The sequence below is a fragment of the Hibiscus syriacus genome, unplaced genomic scaffold (genome assembly GCF_006381635.1).
Source record: "Hibiscus syriacus cultivar Baekdansim isolate YM2019G1 unplaced genomic scaffold, ASM638163v2 tig00000916_pilon, whole genome shotgun sequence".
NCBI classification, from domain to species: Eukaryota; Viridiplantae; Streptophyta; class Magnoliopsida; order Malvales; family Malvaceae; genus Hibiscus; species Hibiscus syriacus.
The window spans coordinates 2,599,628-2,615,277 of NW_024061833.1; the positions used below are offsets into that span (position 1 = coordinate 2,599,628).

At 36.4% G+C, this 15,650-nt stretch overlaps 2 protein-coding genes and 1 long non-coding RNA gene across 4 annotated transcripts in view; all 3 read left to right on the plus strand.

The window, feature by feature from the left end:
* Positions 1 to 2,226: 2,226 nt before the first annotated feature.
* On the plus strand, positions 2,227 to 5,480 carry LOC120118096 (probable transcriptional regulator SLK2). Its single transcript, XM_039138228.1, has 6 exons — positions 2,227 to 2,271; positions 3,086 to 3,821; positions 4,107 to 4,238; positions 4,448 to 4,496; positions 5,081 to 5,295; positions 5,376 to 5,480. The coding sequence occupies exons 2-6, from the start codon at positions 3,216 to 3,218 to the stop codon at positions 5,445 to 5,447; spliced, it is 1,074 nt and encodes a 357-aa protein (XP_038994159.1). The 5' UTR covers positions 2,227 to 2,271; positions 3,086 to 3,215; the 3' UTR covers positions 5,448 to 5,480.
* Positions 5,481 to 13,671: 8,191 nt separating this feature from the next.
* LOC120118119 (probable transcriptional regulator SLK2) lies at positions 13,672 to 15,380 on the plus strand. Of its 2 annotated transcripts, none has more exons than XM_039138242.1 (2): positions 13,672 to 13,832; positions 14,797 to 15,380. In XM_039138242.1, the coding sequence occupies exon 2, from the start codon at positions 14,862 to 14,864 to the stop codon at positions 15,315 to 15,317; it is 456 nt and encodes a 151-aa protein (XP_038994173.1). In that variant the 5' UTR covers positions 13,672 to 13,832; positions 14,797 to 14,861; the 3' UTR covers positions 15,318 to 15,380. The 2 variants fall into 2 exon arrangements, with proteins under 2 accessions (XP_038994173.1, XP_038994181.1); XM_039138250.1 differs by lacking the exon at positions 13,672 to 13,832 and adding an exon at positions 14,467 to 14,566 and having other exon boundaries at positions 14,786 to 15,380.
* The window catches only part of LOC120118133, a 30,406-nt gene continuing 29,232 nt past the window's right edge, over positions 14,477 to 15,650 (plus strand). The window contains exon 1 of the long non-coding RNA XR_005515718.1: positions 14,477 to 14,583. This is a non-coding gene — a long non-coding RNA (uncharacterized LOC120118133). The remainder of the gene's footprint in view (positions 14,584 to 15,650) is intronic.

Sequence of the window (15,650 nt, forward strand, 5' to 3'; positions counted from 1 at the left end):
GAAAAAATGGTAGATAAAGAGAGAGAAGGTGATATTTCATGAAATCTGCTTTTATACCTAGCGGGAATGGCAGTGACGGAATTACCGGCAGCGCTGGTAGCTTTACCCTTCGATTTTGGAGTCCCTAACATGATAGCCCGATGAATTCGAATTTTAGATCTCGGTACTGCCGATGCAAGCTCACGATTAATGATGTTAAAATTGTCCGGATTTGATAGGTTTATATTTCATTTAAATTTTTTAAAAATAAATGTTTTATAGGATCAAAATATTTATAATTACATATGTTTTAATTATACTTAAAAAATACTATTTTATACTATTTAATATTTTAAATTTCTTTATTTTTATGTGATTTTCAAACTTCTTCATTTTTTTCTTTTCAATTATTCTAATTAAACTCGGATGGAACGAAATAATCAAATTCAGGAGTAGTTACTTGTAGAGGTCTCATTCGAGATCATACTAATAATTGGTTAATAGATTACTTTAAACCCATTGGTATATGTTCAGTGTTTGATGTGCAATTATGAGGTTTATTCAAGAGACTACAAATGATATAATAAATACAAATATCGACACTCATCGTGGAAATAAATAGTATAGAGGCTCTTTCTGTACTTGGTTGGGATATAATCATATAAATGCATGAGGTGGTTTAACGATGACATCACATGTTGTTAACCTCATTAAACGAAATTGGCGGTCGACGTTTAAACACATTCCGTGCAAATACAATAAGAATACGTTTGGTTCACGGAATGTAAGATTATCAGTGAGAATAAAATATTACTAGTGATAATAAAAGATTATCAGTGGGAATAAAAGATTACCAGAGAATAAGATTACTGAGAATGTTGTATTTTGTGTTTGGTTGGTTTAGCAGGAATGTAAGATTATCGTGTTTGGTTAAAGAAATAAAATATTATTGGAATGTATATTTGATCAAATTGTCCTTATTATATATTTGTATAATATTACAAATTGTAAAATATTTATATATTTTCTTTAAAAAATTAAATTCATAATATTTATATAATTTTTTTTACAAAATTAAAAATATAAAAAAGGTTTAATGAAAGGGTAAATTTTTTTTAACTCCTGAACTTCATATAAAATTTTAATTAGACTTTTTTTTGTAAATCTAAAATAATTTAAGGATAAATTTGTAATTTAACCTTCGTAGAATTTTTATTATTCAATGACAGAAGAAAGATATTTTTGAAAAAAATAAAAATTTAAGGGTATTTTAGTCCAAAACGCCGGTAATATTAAAATACCTAAGGGAAGAGAGATAATAACATTCTCGGTAATATATCTAAAAAATCTACTATTGATAATAAAACATTACCGAGAATGAAATTTTCGATCAACCAAACATGAAAATATCACACAATCCTTAGTCGTAGATGGGATGACCAAGCTAACTTAGACTGCACATTTTGGTATTAGATCATTCTACGCTCTCCTAATAAATATTGATAATGCGCTCCAGATTAATGTTGCGCCTCCTTGACATATTTCTTATTAAAAACATTTTATTTTTTTATTATAACAAATATGTAACTTGTTGAATTTTATATTTTTATAAGAAAATGTTTTAACTTATATAATTGTCTCTATCAAACTTATTTTTCCTACATTTTTTTTATTTTCTATATTTGTATATTTTTAATATTGTTAAACAATAAATTTAATAATGTCATAATCACGTATATCTCACATTTTATGATGAATTTATATTTTTATTAAATAAAAATATATTTTATTTTTTTTTAAAAATATATTATATTTCTAAGACAGACAAGATAGACCATCTTTAATCATAAATACACATCAAAATAATTGGACTAATCTTCTAGCTTTAATTTTTAATGAAATATGAGAAACAATTTTTCATAAATTAAAATTGAGAGTTTAGTTTCCAACTTTAATAAAAACAAAAAATTATTTTAAATCAAATAGTAGCGGGCCATCTCAAAAAGTGCTGCATCGTCCTCACTCACGAATTAGATCTTAGCATGTCGGTCGCTAGCTCACATCGGCACTGTCGAGATCCCACACCGAGTTCTCCGGGCTATCATACGGGGACACGTGTTGGTAAAGCTACCGGCGCTGCCGGTAATTCCACTAGCTATAAAAACAGCTCCCATGAAATCAATCTCTTTCTATATCTACCATTTTTATAAATTAAGTGAAATTTTTTTTGAAAATAAAAGTAAAGTTTCGTTTTTGTATTTTTCTTTTTTCGGTTGCAGCTCGAGATTTCAGGTTATTAGCTTCCCTACCTTTCTTTATCTAGTTAGTTTCTGCTTTAATCGATCTTTAAATTACTCTTTTTTTTTGAAGTGATTATTACTTGCTGTTTTCTGATTCTTGTTTGTCTTGTTATTAAGTTCAATTTATTGTTGCTCCTGTTTGGACCCTCATTTTTTTGGGTTTCTAATTTGAGTTACACAATGGGATATGTGTATGCGTGCGATCACTTTGGGGCAAACTTTGATTAGTAGTTTTTCTTTTCTTTTTCTTTTGCGGAGTGTTTTGATAGCTGATACGTGCTCTGAAAGTGCAAAGATTTTAGGTTTTTGATTATTATATTTAGACATTATTGCTTTAGTGAGTTGGTTTCAAAATTAGGTTTTCTTTTGGGAGTTGATAAATCTTCGAAATTTTGTTTCTAGTCTTTATTAACTTATCTGAGTGGAATAATGTTAGAAAAGGTTGTAACTTTGTTCTCTTGAAGCACACGCAATTCGAATTCTAATTTGTGATTTGGTCTTCCTATCGGATATTATTTTTAGATATCTGCATCAAATCATTGAGGGCGCATTTATTATTATAAAGGTCTGGCTCTGGATAGCTATTTAGACACCAACCAGCAGGAGGCAGTGCCTCCAATGGAACCTTCTCGGGTGGCTGGCGGGTTAACCCATTCTTCCTCGAGTTCTGGAATTTTCTTCCAAGGAGATGGGCAGTACCGGGCTGTAGTTAACTCTCGCTTGAGCTCGCCGTATGAGAACTTATCTAATTCAATTCCTGGAACCGGGCGTCCTAATATGGGTCTGACTGCGGGTGGTATGAACAGTTCACTGTTGAATGGTGTGGCAAACTCAGGACCTAGTGTTGGGGCAAGTTCTTTGGTCACAGATGCAAATTCAGCGTTGTCAGGAGGTCCCCACTTGCAGAGAAGTGCTAGCTTTAATACTGAGTCATATATGCGCTTACCAGCATCGCCCATGTCGTTTTCCTCCAACAATATAAGCATGTCAGGTTCGTCGGTAGTTGATGGATCTTCTGTAGGCCAACTGGGATCTCAGCAAGATCCAAGTGTCCAACAAATGCAGCCCAGTCAGCTACTGCAGCAAGGGGCCTCCACTGCTACATCTTTGCCTGCATTTCAAACTGGACAGGTTTCACTTCCCATGGGTCCACGAGTCCCAGGGTCCTTCATGCAAGATCCTAATAATCTATCTCAGGTGCAGAAGAAACCTCGATTAGACATCAAGCAAGAAGACATTCTTCAGCAGCAAGTGTTGCAACAGTTGTTGCAAAGACAGGATTCCATGCAGCTGCAAGCTCGAAACCCCCAATTTCAAGCTTTGTTCCAGCAGCAGAGACTTAGACAACAGCAACAAATTTTGCAGTCAATGCCACCATTGCAGAGAGCACAGTTGCAGCAGCAGCAACAACAAATGCAGTTGAGGCAGCAAATGCAACAACAGGGCATGCAGCAAGTAGCTGGAATGAAGCGTCCCTTTGATGGTGGTGTATGTGCTCGCCGCCTAATGCAATATCTATTTCACCAACGGAAAAGGCCACCTGTGAGTTTATGTTTTTTCCCCCACTTTTTGGTGACAAAATATATTGAATTTTAAGTGGTTTCAATGAATGGTTTCACTGATCTCGAAGATTCCCTTTTTTGTGGAAATATGTAAGATTAGTTAACTTGCTGCAGTCATGGAGTTATCATCTCCCCCCCTTTGTGTGTAGAAATCTACCATATACTCCTATGAATGCTCAACAATCCTCTTGTTACAGAATTGACATCAACTCATTTTCAACTTGGTAATTGCTGAGAATCCTGTTATGTCTCCTTGATTTTGTAGGATAATACATTTGCATACTGGAGGAAATTTGTTGCAGAGTACTATTCTCCTTGTGCAAAGAAAAGATGGTGTTTATCAATGTATGAAAATGTTGGGATTCATGCACTTGGTGTTTTCCCTCAAGCAGCTATGGTTAGTCTTTATACTTCTTTCCTCTAGTTTGTAACATATGAAAATTATCTTTCTATCATGAAGTGTAGGACTTTTTATTGAATTATTTGCACTGATTTGGTATCCTGTATGCATTCTTATGCATGAATAATACTATCCATAAGTTGGGTTCTTGATTTTTTGCCCGTCTTATATCAGTAGAATTCTGATTTTCTTTATGTAAATTTCAGGATGCCTGGCATTGTGATATTTGTGGGTCTAAATCTGGAAGGGGGTTTGGTAAGAGATTTCTGACCTTCTGCTTTGTTGTAGAAAATTTTAATTTTAGTTTATTTGCTAGGTTACATTTTAAAAGCATGGTACGGGAAAAAAAAGATGGTCCTGATTTAATGTTTGTTATAGGATGCTATCTGCATTAAATTCATTGCTTTCTTTTCATTGATTTTCATTTTTATCTGTCACACTTCGATGATTATAAAATATCCTTCTTTTCTCTCCTTACATTGACATATTGGATGTAAGAGAGAAATGGAATTTCTTTAATTTTTAGGGTTATAGATTTCCTGATATTCTTTTGCCAGCTTAAAACTTTCCTCAAATAAGGTCTTATCATTTATTGTTTTCTCAGTTAAACAATATATTATATTCGAATGGCTTGAATTTAATATGTATCAGCTCATAATATCTCTGGATGTATGGACTGCATTGTTTATTCTTGTTTGGTCTCACTATTTAGAGAACATAGGCTCCATGCTTTCGGCTTGAATCTAGATTTTGCACTTCAGAAGTCACTTATAATCACTTTTTCTACTTGGCATCTGACCACTTAATTTTAACTTAAGTAAATGGTCTCATGTTTACAGAAGCAACTTTTGAAGTACTCCCCAGACTTAATGAAATCAAATTTGGTAGTGGAGTGGTTGATGAGCTTCTGTTTTTGGACTTGCCTCGTGAGTCTAGATTTCCTTCTGGAATAATGATGTTGGAGTATGGAAAAGCAGTCCAGGAGAGTGTATATGAGCAGCTTCGTGTTGTTCGTGAGGGGCAGCTTCGCATCATATTCACTCAGGACTTAAAGGTTAACAAAAGCTTATTCACATTTTGCAGTTTTTATTTCTTCTATTTAGGGAATAACCTATTGTCACTTCCCTTTTGCAGATATTATCTTGGGATTTTTGTGCACGTAGACATGAAGAACTTTTTCCACACCGTTTAGTTGCACCTTATTAGCTATAACTTCCTGTTGATGATTCTTCTGCAAATACAATCACTCCTTTGCTATTTCTCTTGCATTTTGTAAGAGTTATGATGTTATTTCTTTAATTATGGTTGTATCATGTATAATTGTACATACAATTGTATTTTCGTTTTTAATGAAAGATGAGAAATCGTACGAGTAGGACAACTGAAAGCCACTTGCAATGGCGGACATATTTACTCAAATAAACCGTAAGTGGTGTTATTTTAGTCCTGCCTTGTTTTCTTTATTTAGATTTGCATAGCACAGATACCAAATTGAGTAGAACATGTAAGGGAAAGAGATTGAATAGACAGAAACACTTTGGGATGAACAAAGGAAATCGAGGGAGGAAGCCCTACACTTTGGGATGAACAAAGGAAATTGAGAGAGGAAGCCCTAGGGGATGGAACTTGAAAGATTCAATTGTAATTTTTTTTTATATAAGTTGGAGGTCTCATTAAAAACTCCCTTCGTATTCGTCCACATACTAACAGGTATGTTAACGAACATTGGAAGGAAGAAAAGAGTACTTCATATTTCATTAAATAAAACACCTAGTACATTTAAAAACACGTAAAACCCTTAAACGGGGATATACACCATTACAAAAAATCAGAACCACCTAAATCTCTCGCCATCTCAACCACAAAAACCCAAAGACAATCACCCTATACCTAAGATATACTTCCAGCAAAAGAAAAACAACCCAAAACTTAATGACATAACATAATATAAACACAACAACTGCAACCATTAAAAGAAAACAACCTCCTCTGAAGGGAACTCCACAAAAACCATCACGATCCAAAGCCTGAAGGTATTTTGAGTTTTATTGCAACGTATTTGGGATCTGAAGCCTGAAGGTAAAGGACTTTGGAGTAAATAAGGTGAAAGATGAGAAAAGTATATTAGAGAAAATTTGAGAGTTTATGTGCTATTACATTGCATATAAACCATTACTAAAATCAGTTTGAGTTGGGAAAGGATTGCCGGTACTCTTATACAAGCCCTTTCAATTGAGATAACTTCTAAAATGAGGATTTTTACCATATACAGGTTAGGGATAACAGAATTCAAACATGGTAGGTTAATCCCTTCACTTCTTTCTGCTCTACTCTATTTTATTCCCTTTACATCCCAGAAGCTGTAAATTTTGCTCTGAATGTGTTGATAGTATTAGGGATCATAACAAGGAAGCCCAAAATAATGTTATCTAGATGACGATAACCCGTGACCTAATGTCATCCCTGATTAAAACAATTTTTACTGCTTTCATTTTATTCTTTATATATATATATATGTATATGTAAGGGGAAATGGTTGCCACTGATCGAACCCAAGACCTAATGTCACACAGGATTAAAACGACGTCTCTTACCAATTCTATCTTAAAAAAATGAAACTTCCTAAATCATATAAGGTCATATGCTCTTTGTTTTAAGTTCTTTAAGGACGCCTGATATAACTTGACTTCTGTAAATCATGTAGGTAAACCAGTTACTTCAGGTAGCACAGAAGTGCCAGAGCACAATTTCTGAAGGTGGATCTTTTTTTTTTGATAAGAATTCCAGGCCTCATTAAAAACCCCCTTCTTGATTAATAGAGCTTGTAGAGAAGCTCCTTAATCAGCGGAAGGAGGAAAAGAGTACCTTAGGTTTTTATTGAACAATAAAAACATAAGATACAACCAACAATACAACCGACAAAACCACCCCAACAGAACCAAATAAGCTGAAAACACCCATAAAACACCCTAACTAAAGACACAAAATCAACGAAAACAACACTAGTAATCCCCTTACAAAACACATAAATCCAGACACCACCCTAAACAGCCATCAACAACTTTACTGACTCAGCTTATGCCTTCTTTAACTAAGGCATCAGCCTCTAAATTGGCTGTCCTACTAACCCACCTAACAACACCTTCCAAGGCATTAAGCCTATGAGCAATATCTTTAATCAAGAAGGCATATACAACATGACATAATTCATCCCCCTTAATCCAATCCACAGCCACCTTACTATCACTCTCTATAATCAGACGGTCCTTGATCCTCTGTCGATAGTTTGCAAAGAAAGACAACCCCATAAGAATAGCCTTTAACTCCATCAACGTAGGAGGTCCCGGACCGACAGTTTCCTTGAAATAGCCTATAGTAGAACCTGAGGAATCTTTTAGAACTCCTCCTAACCCGTTTTTCTTCCAATCCCTTGTAGTGGCAGCATCAACGTTTAATTTAACAAAACCCAAAGGAGGAGGAGACCAAAGTAAAGTAGGAGAAATCTGAGTAGAGCAAAGAGAAAAAAGTCCCCAAGAGAAGGATCGGAAATGAGTGAGTCCTTAGGAATAGACGCATCTTTATACTTTGCTGAGAACCAAGAAGCTAGCCTAAACCTTGCTAAAAAGAATAATTCTGCCTTATCAAACTTCCCCCCTTCAAACACCACGAAATTCCTCATTTTCCAAGTGGTCCACAGAACGACCCCTGGAATAAAAGGCCAAATCAAAGAGTTAGACTTTAAACCATCCCAAGCTAGAAAAAAGCTTTTAGCATCCGCTGGTAACACAAAACAAATCCTCCAAAACCTTAAAAACTTATTCCAAAGGGACCACACCATCGAACAAGAGAAAAACAAATGAGAGGGAGACTCATCCGACATCTTGCATAGGGGACACAATATATCTTCAATTCCTTGAACACCTCTTTTGACAAGTTCAGTCCTAACAGCCAGATTCCCATGAGCGATCTGCCAAAGAAAACACTCTACTCTTGGAGGTAGTAGACCTCTCCAAATGATTTTTTTCCAGAAAAAGACCTCCTCCGATCCCAAAGTCTCCAATGAACCTAGATTTACAGCTGATCTAACAGTAAAAACCCCATCCCCAGTACCTTTCCAGATCACACGATCAGGAAATTCCGAAGAGAGTGAAAATTCTGTAATGATAGCCAACAAGTTAGACCATTGTTCAAGTTCCCAGTCATGAAGATTTCTTCTGAACTTGACATCCCAAGTCCAAACGGAAGAGATATACTCCCCAAATTCAGATAATTTCCCAAACTAATTTAAGGAAATAGAAAATAGTCTCGAAAAAATGACATAAAGTGGATGATCCATAGCCCAAATATCTTGCCAAAACCGAATATTTTTACCATCACCAACATGAACACTACTCATGCTTCTAAACTTAGTGCCAAAGAAATCTTCTTTAAAATAATTATTTAGCAGTGATCTCCAAATCTAGGATACCTTAGGTAGAAGCTGTCCAGAGTTAAAACTGAAGAATCGAGTCTATATTTGGCACAAACAACTTCCCTCCAAACCGAGTCCCTATCATTTGCAAACCTCCAAGTCCATTTCCCCAAAAGCGCTCTATTCATCGGGTTAAGATTAAGAACTCCTAAGCCCCCTTCACTCTTCGGCTTACTAACATTGGACCAGCTAACCTAGTGAATTTTTCTAATGCCATTTCCCCCTCCCCATAGGAAATTAGACATAATAGAGTTAAGGGTTTTAAGAAAAGAAGCTGGAATTTTAAATATGGAAAGATAATATGTAGGAAGCGAACATAGAACCGCCTTAATTAACACTAGCCTCCCTGCTAAAGAGAGAGATGATGCTTTCCACCCGGATAACTTGTTAAAAAAATTATTAATAACAGGTTCCCAAATAGCTGCAGAATTTCTAGTAGCACCTAGGGGAAGTCCTAGATATTCAGAAGGTCTCCCAATTGAACATCCAATAGAAGTAGCCCATTAGCCATTGGGAATTCTTCATAATGAACTCCATTTACAAGAACTGAAACAGAAGTTGTGGTTACACACTGCTCAATCCAGCCCCTCCATCTGGACCCGAATCCCATTTTCTCCATTAATTTAAATAAAATAGACCACTCAACAGAGTCGTAAGCTTTCTTGAAATCAACCTTGAATACACAGCCCTTGAGTCCATTTTTTCTCCAATAATCCACTCCTTCATTAGCAATTAAAGAACAGTCCAGAATATGTCTACCCGGTATGAAGGCAAACTGAGTTGGACTAATGATGTCTGAAATGCAACCCCTCAACCTCCTCGACAAACACTTAGAAATGATCTTATACAACCCACCAACTAGGCTAATTGGCCTAAAGTCATCTAGACCACCAATGTTAGAGACCTTTGGAATGAGAGTGATAAAGGTATGATTAATCCCATGTTCCCATTATTTCCCCAAATAAAAATCATGAAAAAATTTCATAATATCAACCTTGAGGACCTTCCAAAATCTTTTGAAGAAGCCCATATTTAAACCATCCGGTCCCGGTGCTTTATTACTATCACAAGATTGTAAAGTCTCCCAGATTTCCTCCTCTGAAAATTCCTTCTCTAAACTTAGATTCTGCTCAATTGAAATGCTAGGAAAAATCAACCTGATCTCTTCCGCCTCTAAAGTGGAATGCTCGTTGAAAATCTTAAAGAAGTGGTCCCTAATAGTGGTCTTAATGACATAAGGTTCTTGAATAACATTACCTCCAATATTCAAGGCATTCAAAGCATTCCTCCTCTTCCTAATCAAAGCACAATTATGAAAAAATCTTGTATTTCTATCTCCATCTTCTATCCATTTTGATCTGAACTTTTGGAACCATATTTGCTCCTCTATTTTATATAGTCTCCACAATTCTGTTCTTGCTGAAACTAACTATGTTGTCATTCCATTGTTAACACCATCCTGCGACTTTTGAATATCCAATTCTAGACTGTGGATCCTCGATTCTAAGGCTAAGATACTAGCCCCAGGAAATTGGTCCCTACGGCCCGCCCAATTCTTGATATCAGTTTTTGTATTTCTCAATATACTATAAATTCCAGCCTTCCTCTGTTGATTCTTCCTTTCTTGAATAGAAGATCTGACCAAATCCTCAAACCCAACTTCTTCCATGAGATAGTTAAAAAGTTTAAAAGGCTTTTTACCCCAATTGACACCTCCATTCTCCAGCAGAATAGCATTATGGTCTGAAAGAGATCTAGGCAGTAAGGTTTGCACCAAATCAGGAAATGCACCAAGAAATTGGCCATCAACCAAAAATCAGTCCAATCTAACATGTGTAGGGGTATCTTGGTTATTGCACCAAGTAAACCTTCCTCCATTTAAAGGTAAATCAATTAAGCCTGTTTGCAGCATAAAAAGATTGAATATCCTCATTGAATTCCTGTTCTGAGTTCTTCCGATCTTCTCTCCATCATGCAAATAAACATTAAAGTCCCCCCTATACAAATAGGAGCCCTCTGACCACTTATGAACATGCTCAACTCTTCAAAAAAAACTATTTTTCTCCTCCTCACTGAAGGGCCATAAACATTGATGAAAATACAACTGAAATTATTGACACGAAATTTTCCGGATAAGACAATGAATCTTCTGTAGATAGACTAATTTTCTAATTCGAAAACTTTATCATCCCAACAACTCATTAAACCTCCTGATGAGCCAACCGATGGAGATTCAAGGACTCCATTAAAATAACTAAATCCCTTTCTTCTAAGCATAGATCTAGGAATCTTCTCCATTTTCGTTTCTTGCAGCCAAAGAAACTGTGGGTGATTTTTATCAATTAACCTCTGAATAGCCCTCTGTTTTTCTTTCCTCCTCAATCCTCTCACATTCCATGAAGCAATGATAAAATTAATCTTCATCAATAATTAGTCCACAATCTACATCCCCATCAAGCTTACCTTGATTAACCTTATTCAAAGCTTTCTCCAAGCTGATAATCTTATCCAGAAAAGCCTCCTTCCCTTGCTTGAAGGACACCCCCAATAACTTGCTGATTTCCCAAGTTGCTAAGGCTTCCTCCACTAAAATCGAAAAATCTGAAGTAGAAACTGTTGAGATTGATACCTGTTCATAAGCTTCCCTTAACAAGCATCTTTTAGCTCTTCTAAAGTCCGAGCCGGAAATGAATCTAGATCTATCGCCTTCTGAAAACTCTCTTGCAACCTCCACTTTCACTATCTGTTGAACATCTTTTGAGGGCTGAAAATTCTCCTCCTTATTTGTCCAATCCTCCTCTCTTTCAGGAGTAACATTCTGAACATTTCCATGCCAGAATTTCCTATTCGTCGACCTTGAATAAAACCTCTTATAGCTTCTTGTTTTCCTTCTCTCTAATGAGACACTTTTTGAAGACATCAATCTTTTATTTCTGTACCGCGATCTCCCCCTTGAGAAGCTTTCTGCCATATTTATACTTGGCTCTAACAACATTAACTGCTGCCCAACTTGTCTAACTTCAGCCTGAAGACACTTCTCTGAATCTGACTCATTTCCCTCTTCTTCATTCAAATTTCCAGAGTTAACATTTTAACTTTCTAATTCCTAAGCCTACATAGTCACCAACTTTTATACTCCCAATACTCTGACTTTCTGATAGTCCACCATTAATGCCATTCCTATCTATAGAAAGTCTACCGAGCTGTTTTTCCCCACTAACTACCCCAGAACCAGAAAATCCTCTATTGTCAAACCAGCTGTCAACTTTTTGCCGAAAATCTTCTGCTGAACCATCTATATCATTCCCACTTTTTGATATCAATTTGAATTCTTCCTCTACAATGACCTTCTCTCCACAATGTCCCTCACCGTGAACTTCCACCGGAGAGTTGCCAAAAAAAGAACTTGAAGACTGGCACGCCGATCCCACCTTGATGCACACTTTAAATGATCTTCCATAGGAACCCAGAGAGATCACCTCCGGAACATCAAAACAACTTGCCACCCTTAATAAAATTTTCGCCGTTGTGAGGTCTTCTTTTTTCCTAGTGGCTTCGTGAATGTCAACAACTATCCCCCATCTTCATGCTATTTGTTTGAAGAACTGATCATTCCAACATAACAGAGGGACCCCCACTAGTTCCACCAAACAAAAGGCCATTGAGACACTATCATCATTCAACAAAGGGGCTAATCGATCAAACCATAACTCTAGTTCTTCTTTCCTCTTCAGCCAAGTATCCTTCATCTCTTCCGATGAATTAAAGACAATCACACAAGAATTCCACACATGTCCCCATCTAATAATTTGGACTTCGAAAACCTCCTTAAATAGCACATTCTTGACTGACTCAATCTACAATGAGTGCTTCATAATCCCCGTTAATGATCTTTTAACCCAATTGAAACTTTCAGAAGGAATATGCATTTCCAAAGTATTTTTCTTGACTTTCCCCCTATGAATATCATCGGATGAAATCGTCTTATTTCCCATTGCACTTCTGTTTAACAACAAAACCTCTTTATAAGACCTAGTATCCCTAAAACAATTGTTTAAAGCTTTCGTCTGATTGGAATTGGATGTTCCAACAATGTTCTGACTGAGGACCTTCATAGTAGCAACCTTCCTTCCCTCAGACCAGGAAGAAGCTCCCTTATATCTTGCAGGACCAACTGAAATCTTCCTCCCATCTATCAGAACACCATTTAAGACCTCGACTGCCCTCTTCAAACCATCCTCACTTCTAAACTGAACAAAAGCAAACGTTGAAAATTTGTATTTTGGGTTCCTAGTGACTTTGGGAATGAAAACTCTCTCAATAAAACCATGTACTATGAAAATATCCCTTAATGAATGATGAGACACCCTCCTACTAAGATTGTCGATGAACACCGTCCAGTTCTCATCGGAGACTGACTTTCCTTTGAGACTCTTCCTCTCTACGTTTTGCTCTCTCTCTCTCATCGGATCTGAGGGGGTTTCTCAGCAGGACTTGAAAACAAACAGCAATATGTGAGTTAATTGAACTAATATCACTTAACAGATTACTTTTGTCAGAGCCCTTAAGATTTCAAGAGATTACTTGCTTCAGAAACTAAGGAAATATGGTTTTTCTGATTGTTACTCTCCTTGAGTGCAGTAAGCCAGAGGCACCAGAAAAGTGATTTTGCAGGGTCTTGAAATATTGCTGTTTGTTTTAGTTGAGCTTTTGGTTGTAGGACCTTATACTTTTTATTTATTTATTTTTTAACTAAGGATTAAGTGAGTTGTTATTTACAAAAAAAAAGTGAGTAGTTTAGCTATTACATGTTTATTACTCATTAGAACTTTGCTGATTCAACATGATTACATGGCTGCTTTCTCTTAGGGTCCTGACAGCTGGACGGCAGCTTGTGAAGAGTTTGGAGTTACAGTCGCTGAATGACTTGGGGTTTTTGAAAATATATGTCGGGTGTTTGTAGGTACAATTTTAGCCTTTTGCATTTAACCTGCAGTAAATAGATACTCAATTTTGAGTTCCCTTACAATTTTTGCATAATTTGTTATAGATTGCTGAGGTTGTAAGTAGCATGAAAGATCTAATAGATTTTTGTCGAGAACACAAGGTTGGGCCAATTGGTAAGTTGTGCATTTTCCTTACTGACCTCTGACATTTTGATTGTTTTATTTTGTTCATCAAATCAAGAGGTCACAATCGTGGAATTGTATTTAACAGGCAACTGCTTTCAATTCTATCTATAATGTGGCATGCTTTCTTCTTTTATTAATGTCTAGAAAATAATAATTCCATGCTTTTTTAGGACCTTGTTCTCCTATTCTTGCTGAGATTTTTGCTATTAAAGTGGGGTTAGCAGTGTTTTTTGAGTCAGTTTGGAGGGATAAAGGTATTCTGATTTTGGAAAGTGACTCGTTCCTTGCTGTGAAGTGGATCAACAGCCCGAAAATTTGTCCGGTTCACCTTGTTGATTTGATCTCAGAAATTCAGAAGACAGTTGTGCAGTCTAATATTATTATTAAGCATATCAGTAGATGTATTAATGTGGAAGCTGATTGTCTAGCTAAGTCAGGAATTGGTTAGAGAGAGGAGTTTGTTGTTTTGAGTAGTGGTTATGGTGTTTTATTTTGGTTATGTTTCTATGTTAGGTAATTTTATGTAATGGTTGGTAATCTTATGTAATTATGGGTTATTAATATATTAAGGCACTATTTTCCTCCTTCCGCTATTCCTATCAAAAAAATAATTCCATGCTTTTAATTCTTACTCATGTAGCATGAGATGATATTCAGCTGCCTCATGCTAGTGTTTCATTTTTGTTTTGGGTTAATATGAAAATTTGGCTCCTTAATTATACCAGTTTTATGGGTTGGTGTTAGTCAAAATGATAACATGCAGATATTGGCCAATGTACACGTAGCATGTCACTATTTATTTATTTTATAAATTACTATTGATGTTAGTCAAAATGTTTCATTTGCATCATCTACCTATTGGTTAGGGACAACAGTTTATTTTATTTGAAATGGGAGAAATTTTATAGCTGTGATCCTAAACCATCTGTTTGCTTAAAAACCATATTTGCAGATGGCTTGAAAAACTATCCTAGACATGCCAGTGCAGCTAAGCTCCAAATGCAAAAAATGTAGGAAATGGAGCAGTTAGCGAATGCACAGGGTCTGCCAACTGACAAGAATACCCTCAATAATCTAATGGCACTTCGTCCTGGAATAAACAACCCAATGGGTACCACTCAGCAGATGGATGGTCGAGGAACTTTAAGCGGTTCAGCACAAGCTGCTTTGGCACTTTCTAACTACCAGAATATGCTCAGTAGGCGAAACTCGATGAATTCAAACCCTAACTCACTCAATCAGGAAGCCTCTTCTTCCTTCAATAATTCTAACCAGAGTCCATCTTCAAATTTTCTAGGACCTGCTACGGTGTTATCAGGATCCATGCAGATCCTGCCTATTAGTGGCTTATCGAGTCCCCATTTACCAACTCAACAGCAGCAACAGCTTACAGTAAGCGGTAATAACTTAATCCAAAAAAACCATCCGCAGCCTTTTCAGGGTAACCAGGTTTTACAACAACAAATGATTTAACAGCTGTACCGTGAGATGTCTAATAACAATACCGGAGTTCAACAACAACAACAGCATTCCCTGAGCGGGGAGAATGAGAATGCCAGTTCGGGAAGAAACTATGGTAGCAACACCACTGCTCAACCAGCTGCAGCCACCCATAATGTATCGGGAAGTGCAGCTGGGCCTGCCCCGAGTCGAAGCAACAGTTTTAAAGGTGCTTCAAACAGTGACTCCTCAGCAGCAGGTGGCAACGCTGGATTCAACCAGAGAGCACCTGATTTGCCTCATAGTCTTCATTTGCATGATGATATAGTTTCAGATATAGCTCAAGAATTTTTGGATAACGGGTTT

Bases quoted from the DNA above. Each gene is read 5' to 3' on its own strand.
- LOC120118119 (XM_039138242.1), top strand. From the start codon at position 14,862: ATGGAGCAGTTAGCGAATGCACAGGGTCTGCCAACTGACAAGAATACC.
- LOC120118096 (XM_039138228.1), top strand. From the start codon at position 3,216: ATGCGCTTACCAGCATCGCCCATGTCGTTTTCCTCCAACAATATAAGC. The intron at 4,497-5,080 runs GTAAGAGATTTC...TCATGTTTACAG, and splicing joins TAAATCTGGAAGGGGGTTTG to AAGCAACTTTTGAAGTACTC. The intron at 5,296-5,375 runs GTTAACAAAAGC...TCCCTTTTGCAG, and splicing joins TATTCACTCAGGACTTAAAG to ATATTATCTTGGGATTTTTG.